Raw genomic sequence first — 9,213 nt, forward strand, 5'->3', positions numbered from 1 at the left:
CCACCCCAGGACCCTCTGTCCACCATCACTGGCCTGGAAGCAGACTAGCTCTCACCATGTGCTCCCCATCCCACCCCCAGACACCCTCACCCCTTCCTGAATCTGGGGCCAAAAGAGAAAGGGGGGAAAGTGGGGAAAAGGAGGAGACCATGGCTCCCTCCCAGTCAGGAGGCGGGAGCTATGCAGGAAGGGATAACAGCAGTTGGGAGCTGAAATCCAGTCTAGAAGGGATACGAGTGATGGGATCCATGCAGAATTCTTCTCTGCCTGGCTTTTCCAGATTTGATTTTCTGGGTCAATATTTCCTGTTCCCCAGGCCCCCATCCACACTACTGCCCCTTCCTCAAAGTCTTGGGCTTAGCCACAGAGGGGGACAGAGAATTTTCACCCCATTGCAAGGGAGCAGGGGTGGGGAGGGGAAAAAAAGAAACAATTTCTTGATGGCTTCCTTCTACTTACAGCCCATGAACTCAGTAGCGGGGCGGGGGGTGTGTGTGTGTGTGATGTACTGGTCCATAGAACCAGGGACTGAGGGTCTGCTTAAATCAGTCTGTCTTGCTGTCCATCAGTGGCAGAGAGGCCTCCCTCCTTCACTGCCGACACCCCTCCCCACCCACTCACCCACCTCAGGCTCTCGGTTTAAGGATAAGGTGGAAGGTGGAGCACAGAGGAGGGCAATCCCAGAGTAAAGCAGCCGGACCTACCCAAAGCATGCAGGACAGACAGATCCACGTCATCTTCGGTGGGTCCCGTCCCTCCGACCACGTCCGGAGCCCTGCAACCGGCCCCCCCCCCCTGAGCTCTCGGCCCCCACAGAGCAGGCAGTGGGGAGCTCTCTCTGAGTTAACCGCTATTGCTCAGGCTCAGCCAGCATCTGTCGGGCCTCTCCTCTGCCTGCCTCCAGCTCACCCTCCCTCCTCCTCCTCCTCTCCCCACTCCACCCCCTTGTCCCAGCCTCCTCTCCATTCCCTCCTCCCAAGCTCCACTGGGTGGCCTTGGGGATCAGAAGCCTTGCTTTGCAGAGGGTGTGAAGCGGATAGGGCAGAGAGACAGCTACTGGAGGCAAGGCTCCCCAAAGCCATACCCCCCCACCAAAGACACACAACCCCCTTGAGCTACCAAGGCCCCTCCTGTCTTCTGATCAGCGGCTGGCAGGCCTGGGGTCCGCTTTCCTCACTGCAGACCTCTCATCCCCTGCAAACCAGTATGGGAGACTTCATGCCAGGAGCCTCCAGATCATTGACAGACAGCCCCAGGAAGGCACAGTCTGCCCGGCACTGTGAGCCCCAGAGTTCCTCAGCCCCCTGCCTCCTATCCGAGTACAGAAGCATGTCCTCCTGCCCTGGGAACACATACATGCACAGCTAGGATGGGCCCTGGAGCCCTGGCGACCAGCTCAGAGCCCAGGACAGGCCTTAACACAGGAGAATCCAGCCCAGGATTGAGGCAGAATGGCCCTGCCCCCAGGCTGTGGATTTCATTCCAATTTTTTTCCTACTTCTTTTTTTTTTTTTCCTTCTTTCTTTCTTTTCTCCAAACATCTGTCCCAGCCCTTCCTGCCCTTCTTAAAGGGAGCTAGGTTCCAGGCTCCCGCGAGAGTCTGTTTTTCTTGCCGGTACCCTGGGCCAACATTTGGTTTGCATTTCCCCACTTCCTCCTCGGCCCCTCCTCCCCCGCCCTGGGCCCGGTTCTCCTGTCCCACCATTCCACACGCCTCTTCTCCCCCACAGTGTCTCCCTGCCCCCAACACCAGCCCTCCCCTCCCCTCTCCCCCACTTTTGTCCAGGGATCTAGAGGGTGGGAAGAAAACAGGGTATACTTTCAAGTGTATTCCCAGGGAGCAATGCAGGGGAACCCAGTAAAATCCTCCTAAAGCCTTCCCTGTCTCGCTTCCCCCCATGTTCTGGCCGTGGCTGGACCAAGCGAGGGTGGGTGAGGGCTGGTGAATCACCACTCTGCTCTTTGGAGCCATCCGGGGGAGAGAAAGCTCAGCCCCACGCCCTTCTGTGGACACACATACACACTAGGACACGTAGTCCAACTCACATAAACACACAAATGCTGAGGATAGCGCTCCACCCAGAGTAGGCACATGAAGACCATTTTCCTGGACTGACTGACCAGGCTGGGCTCCTACGCATACAGGCAAGCATGCTCTCCAGGCTCAGGCCACATGGAAATCCCTTGCCCTCCCCACTCCACCCCACCCCGGCACCCAAGACGATGCCCTTGGCAGTACCCGTCAGCACCCCACACATTGCAACCCCAGGTTCCATCTCTACGACCAGCCTCTCACCTCAAGTGGACCTGGCTGCCAGCCCGTGGTCCAGCCAAGACAGCTACCTGGGAATCCCTGAGAGGGAAATGCTCTCAGCTGAGAAAGGACTGTCATGTGCAGATGTGCAGATTGTGCACTGCACAAAGGACTGACAATCCTTTTGATGATTCTGGTTCTTCATGGCACAGGTGCCTAAGTTAAGAGTCTTTGTTCTAGTAAAGGAGATGGGGCAAGGAATCAGGGTCCCCTCTCTACACCCCTCCAAGTCCTTCTGCAGAGCTATGTAATGGGAAAAGTTCTGCCCCCACCCTGCAACCCTGCCAGAATCGCCCCTCCCTTACCCCCTACCCCAGCCACCCCTGCCCCAAGTTTGCTGGGGCTCAACTGGCAGTCCAGCCAACACTGCAATTGACAAGTATGGAACACCGGTCCTCAGCCCCCGTGCTGAGAATGGTCCATATGGACACTCCTGCAAACCCTCCCCCTCCCCACTGCCTTGAGCTGGAAAAGCAAAAGGTGGGTGAGGGTGGGGAGTGTTTCAGGAGCCCTCCTCTGAGAGTCCCTGGGTCCAGCCCCCTACACACCATCACCAGCCCTGCCAGCTTGCCCCAACCCCTGACAAGCTCAAGGGCTCAGCCAGCTAAGCCCTGACATCCCAGAGCCCACCCCCACCCACCTCTCTATGTCTGCTCCCACATCTTTTCGTTGCTGGTGTCATCCAACTTGTCTCTCCCGGCAGCTATCCTAAGAGTTCTGAGAAATCACCTTGGAACTTCCTAGAAACGCTAGAAAACTGGACCAAAGACCGAGTCACAGCGACACCTTCTCAGCTGGTCTCCCATGAGGCCCCAGTGGGCCCGGCAGCCCCCAGGCTCACTCCCTCCCCCGGGCCCCTCTCAGTTGGGGTTGAAAATAAGAGCTGAAGCCAGTAGAGCTGGGAGTCCCCTTGGAGAAATCCTGCCCCCAGAATGCCGCCCACCCCTCTTTTCCAGGCCTATGTACTGCACTTAACCTCTCCCAGTCTGGAAGTCCTTCCCGCTATCATCCTCCCTGTGGGAAGTTAAGCCCTGCCACCTGAGGTGTCTCTGTAATGACCTTGTTCCAGGCTTGCTCCCCACTATCCCTCCTTCACATCCTGGGGAGACACACCCCACCCCTGGCCCGGCCCACAAGGAAAGATCCTTGGGCAAGAATTTGTCCTGAGCCCAGCACAAACGCTGGAAAACAACAGGTATCAGACACATCTGAAGACCCAATCAATCAGTCAATCAATGGGTCCTAACATATTTTCCCACTCTTAGCTTCTACTATCTCCTTCGCAAGCCTTCATTCTCTCCCCTCTGGCCCCCTTGAAAGTGCCCTGGGCAGTCATGCCTCCATGCCTTTGGGATGCCTGTGATACCGTGCAATCCTCAGCCCCCATCTCCTCCTGAAATCTCCTCGCATTGCCCAGCCCTGCAGCCTCCTCTCTCAGGCTGTAGGCTCTCCGGAGGCAGGAACAGTTTTGTTCATCTCAGGATCCCCCCCTAGGGATGTCTGCCTGTCACACACAGACAGACATCAGTACACACGGGGAGGCAGGAGAGGAGATGGGAAGGCAACTGGGTTTTCTACACTGGGATTTCTTCTAAACCCGGCCACCACTCAGTGCTGTGCCATCCCACTTCCCTGGCCATTTCTCCAGCAGGTTTGTGTTTAAGTCCCCACCCTTCCCTCTGCAGACAGAAACCTCCCTGATCTGGCCCTCGAGTTCCCTGCTCAGAGGCCAGCTGAAGAAACAGTCCGGACTTTAGGCTGCGGGGCTGGCAGTGAGCCCGGAGGTGGGCTGAGCAGAAGGGAGGGCGAGTGAGGGCAGGAATGAGGCCAAGTGATCCTGAGCCTGGCATCTCCTTCTCCAGACCTCAGTTTCCTCACCTGCAAAATAATGAGGCTGATGGTCTCCAAGTGCCCTTGCAGCTACACCTCCTGCAACATCACAAGTTTCCCAGGCCAAGCCCCCTCCAGTCCATTTTTCCTATCCTTTGGCACTTGTGCAGCAAAAAGTTCTTCTTTCTGGCCTATCACCTATTATGACATTAAGCCTTTCCTCTCTCACCACAGGTCACAGAATCCCATGGTCAGAACCTGGAAGGACCACCGAGCTCAGCTAGCTCAGGGGCGGGACCAAACGGAAATGAAGGAAGGAGTCAAAGGGTCTGTGGGCCCCTACGGATGGCAGGCCCCAGATAAAGGGGAGGCCCACTACTCAGCTCCAGTCACTGAGGCCCGCATGATCCCACACTGCCTCGTCTTTTTATCTGTCAAGAGAAGCCCCAAATCTATATTTCTATATAAAATCTTTTACAGGAAATATGAAAAAAAATTCAAAGTTTTAAATGTTGGCTTCTTTTTTCTGTTTTAAACCACTCTGAAGGCTAAATTAAACATGCCTACTAGTCAGGTTTGACCTTTGGGACACCTCCAACCTAATCCAAATGGGAAAACCCAGTCAAGGGAGATGGCCTGACTTGCCTGAGGCGCAGTGCCGATCAGCAGCAGGGACCTGGCTTCCTGACTCTCAGGTACTAGGTGTTTTCCTAAGCACCCTGCTGCCTGGCCCTGGTCCCGGTAAAGTCCTGCTGCCAGCTCTCTCCTGCAAACGCTGCAGCCCACTGCCACCCATCCTGAGGCCTCTGAGTGGTATCAGGTGCCTCACATCAAACGGGGCACAGAGTTGGGGCTGTGACTCCTCCCCAAATTCCAACTGTAGATTTGACAGCACAAGCTACAGGAATTTGGCACCAAAGACCTTCAGCCCAGCTGACCCTCAGGCTCTGCCCCTCAGCCCTTGACCCCAAAAAGATGACTCTTAACCAACCAGACACTTGACTTTGGAATTGCCTTCAGGCCTCCTAGCAAACCTCATTTTACACAGGCAGAAACTGAGACTCAGAGAGGTTCAGCAATTTGCTCAGCATCACACAGCTAATAAGCATGAGAATGGAGCCCAGGGAATCTGATTCCAATCTCATAGGAATCAGGAATTTCCTGCTGCTTCTGTAGCAATTCAGTCACACAGTGACTAGGGTTTATGCTCCCATGTTGTGGTGACAGTTAGCTGCCCACCCTACTCCTTATACAAGAACTGGCACCATGGGGGGCAGCTGCCCAGACTCAGGTCTGGCTTGGGGGGAAGGGGAAGCAGGTAGAGGGAATCTGGGGATGGTGCTGCTGTATGGGTTAGGATAAGCCTTATTGGCTCCTGGGTGGTTCTAGAAGAGCCAAGATAAGGAAAAAGCCCACAGACCCAGCAACCCTTGGAGACTGGGGTCTGCCTGAGGACAGGATATGGTCCCTGCTGCCCATAGGGCCACCCTTTTAGGTAGACCATCCTATCTCACCCTGCTACCTGCCCCCATATACACTTGGCCTTTGAATTCTTGAGTGCTCAGGTGCCTGGCAGGGCTGCCATGTACCGCTGCACAGGAGGGTCACTGCACAAGCATGCAGTTGAGGGGCAAGTGGGGGCTGAGGTCCCATCCATGCTCCACTCACCAAGCCCTGACATGAGATGCATAGCCTGGAGCATAGAGCATGGGGCACTTCATCCTCATTCCCACCAAGGCACCATGCAGGCTGGGTGAGGCCCTCCCCCCTGCTCCATAACCCCCACTCCTCAGGTACAAGGCTGAGGTTGCTCCTTTGCATGCCAGAAATCTGGATGCTCCCTGGGAGGGGAGGCAGAGATCCAATGGGACCCTGTCAGAGCCTCAGTTTCTCCAGCTGACAAAGGAAGGTACATCACTCAATCTCCTGCCCCCACCTCCCATCACCAGCACCCTGGGTGGGAACAGTGTCTGGGCCCAATCCCAACAGTTTTTAATAAGATCCTTCTCAAGGCGCAACTCAGTGATCTCGATCTCTCCCCCAGCTCTAATTTCCTGTCTGACTCAGGTCCCTCAAAGGCTGGAGGGAGGTAGCTGCAGCTGATCATCCAGCCCCCACCCCCAGCTTCAACCCTGGCCTCAGAGGAGATGGGGGTAGGCTGAGGAGGCTCCCACCCGCTCTGTGTCCTCTACCTCTGCAAATGAGGAGGGGGAACGACTAAGCAGCCTAGTGTCCGACTGACCTGGTCCTGGTTGTCCATTTCCCAACACAGGCTGCCGTCTCCCAAATCCAGAAACTTGGGACTCTGCAGCTTCTGAACTCGGAGCCCATTGGAATGTGGATGGATCTCCAGTCCTGCGGTCCACAGCTGCAGCACCTGCCTCCCAGCCAATCCCCAGGGAGGATATATTTGGCTGGAAGATTTCAAAGCGCACCTTGGGTGACTGGACTGGGAGACTGCTGGCACCTTTCCCCACTGCGGAGTGGCAGAGAGGGAAACTGAGGCCTAGAGGCAGCACCTTAGAGGAAAAACTGAAAGTTCAAGCTTCCTATGGAGTTGGGGGATCCTTCCCCTCCCTGAGGAATGGATACTGGAAGAAACCCCTTCATCCCAACATGCCCCAGCTCTGGCTGCCTGAGGCTCTGCAGGGAGGGAGGTGGAAGTTCACCACTGGGGGAAAGGAATAATAATAATAATTTTTATTGAATACCTACTAGTGTAGGCACTGGGTAAAATACCTTAAATGCATTCTTTTATTTAATCCTCCCACAACCCCAGCGATGTAGATATTTTTTGATCCCCATTTTAGAGGTGAGAAAACTCATGTACAGGCAGACTACGTAACTTGCCCAAGGGTTCACAGCTAGTAAGTGGCAGAGTCAGAATTCAAATCCAGGCAGACCAGCTCCAAAGCTGGCACTTATACTGGGGTACTGCCCACCCACCATGTGCCAGGGATCCTTCTAGTTCCCTAAAGGAGTGATCAGAAAACCATCGCCCCCCCACAAAGGACCCCCAGCTCCTGAGATCCTCCCCCTCACTGGAGACTCTAGACCCTGCTCTTGGAGCTGTCCCTGCAACCCACTGGACAAATGTAAGCTTCTGTGCAGTTTCTCCAGTTTTCTACTCTGCTGGCTCCACCCTCTCCCCAATGCCCCCCACCCTCCCAGCACACACACACCACATCCTCTGCCAACCAGAGGATCCCAGCAGAGAAAAATGCTCAACCAGGACACGCTCACCCACAGCACTGCAGGACCCCACTAGACGTCCCCACCACCAAGCTAACCCAGCTGCTGTCCCCTCCCTGCTCCCCCACCCTCCATCCCTTATCCTCCCTGTCCAGTTCCCTGGTTCCTCTATCCTCTTCAACAGGTCGGAAATCCCTCCTGACATCCACCAGCGGCTCCACTCCCCATTTCCATTGCACTTTGTCACCTCCCTGCCAGAGCTCTGGGGCTGAACCAGAGTCCAGTGGGGCAAAAAGGAGGTTTCCAGGAACCTACCTTCCATTGTCCACAGAAACTTGGGAAGAAAGCTTAAAACCTCCAGAAACATACCTATGTACCCAAATCTTCACTGCTCTTCCACAAATACAGGTGGTGTCCTTCAGACTTCTGGCCCAAATCTCAAAACACCCAGGGTGTGCTCTGGGGGAGGGGCTGCCGCTCCCGCCCTGGGTCCACGCAGCACGGGTGGGAGCTCCCCAGAAGCCCCCAGACTCTAATGAGAGCCAGGCTGGCAACGGTCAAAATGGTGTGCCTCTGAGGACGGGTGGGTGGTATATCAGGAATTGGGGAGAATGGACAGATTGAGGGAGTAGGAGAGAACCAGGTAAGGCAGATGACCATTTACCTGGTTGCAGAGGCAGAAGCGCAGGGGCAGGAGGCAGGAGAAGAAGTACTTGCCCCATCGGATCACGCAGGAGAAGCACCAGCTCAGTCGAGTCATGTTGGGTGCCAAGGTGGGAGCCTCTGGCTCTGGGTCGGGGAGAAGGACTGGCTGCTCCAGGCGCGGAGCTGAGGGCAGGAGGTAGAGGGATGGCAAGCGGGATCTCCCTGATCCCCAAACCCAAAGGAGCAGCCTGCGGGTCTGCCCCTCTAGCCCCGACGTGGCTCCATCTCCCCCGCAACCCCAGCACCAGGCGCGGGCAGCTGCAGGCGTTTTCACCCTCGGGGACTTCCTCCAGTGGCTCCCTCTCTCCTCCCCTGCTGTGACAGCCTCAGCCTGCCAGCTTCCCCGGCAGCGGCGGGCGGGCTGCTACCGGCCGGCGCCAGGACCCCAGCCACTTGCAGGCCGGGGCAGGGCTGAGGCATCCACCTGTGAGAAAGCAGTAGTAAGGATGGGAGCCTGGGCGGTGGAGGCAGAAGCAGTGTGGTCCAAGCTGCAGTGAGTGTGTGTGTGTGTGAGTGTGTGTGTGTGTGTGCGCGTTTGCGCGCACGCGTGCATGTATGTGGACTCTCTCCAGATCTCACTCCAATTCCCATATTGCTGTCCAGAGCATAATGTGATTAACTTAAACAGAGACCACCGGCTTCCCCAACTGAAGCAGAAACATCATGCGCCTGGGGAATGCACACGGAAATGCTCTGTACATCACTCAGACCAGGTCCCATCCTCCTCCTCAACCTCTGACCCTGGCCACACCCTCCCCTGGCTGCCTCTCTCTCCTGCCAGCTCCAAGAATGAGGGAACTCTGAGCATCCCAACACCTGCCCAGGATGGAAGAGGCCCCACCTCAAAGGCTGAACCAAAAAAGAGAAATGAGAGCTGGAGAAGCAGCCTCCAGCTAATGAATCCTCTGGCTCCAGATTCAGGGAACTCAACTTCCCATCTTTGACCTTCTCCCCTGCCCCAGATCCTCTACTACTGCCATAGTGCCTGCAGGAAGGTTCAGAGGTCAGAGCCCTTCTCTGCCTCTGCTTCACTCACACAGTGTACACTGAGGTGAGTGGGGCAGAGGTCCTTCAGGAATACTGTCTGGGATCACCATACTGTGACCCTTGGAACTAAGGTGAGGGAAGAGGGAGGTGCTGGAGAGGGAGAGACAGACAGACAGAGGCAAAGG

The 9,213-nt window shown here is 56.0% G+C and overlaps 1 protein-coding gene across 10 annotated transcripts in view; it reads right to left on the bottom strand.

Annotated features, from left to right (window-relative positions):
• TNS1 (tensin 1) overlaps positions 1–848 on the bottom strand; it is a 199,769-nt gene extending 198,921 nt beyond the window's left edge. For 5 of the 10 annotated variants that reach the window (XM_077155081.1, XM_077155084.1, XM_077155083.1 and 2 more), the window contains exon 1: positions 705–848. In XM_077155081.1, coding sequence (XP_077011196.1) covers positions 705–737 — 33 coding nt within the window. In that variant the 5' untranslated portion in view covers positions 738–848. The remainder of the gene's footprint in view (positions 1–704) is intronic. The other 5 variants (XM_077155089.1, XM_077155087.1, XM_077155088.1 and 2 more) reach the window with 2 other exon arrangements.
• Between the last annotated feature and the right edge of the window lie 8,365 nt (positions 849–9,213).

Source organism: Tamandua tetradactyla, chromosome 3 (assembly GCF_023851605.1).
Source record: "Tamandua tetradactyla isolate mTamTet1 chromosome 3, mTamTet1.pri, whole genome shotgun sequence".
In the NCBI taxonomy this organism is placed as follows: Eukaryota; Metazoa; Chordata; class Mammalia; order Pilosa; family Myrmecophagidae; genus Tamandua; species Tamandua tetradactyla.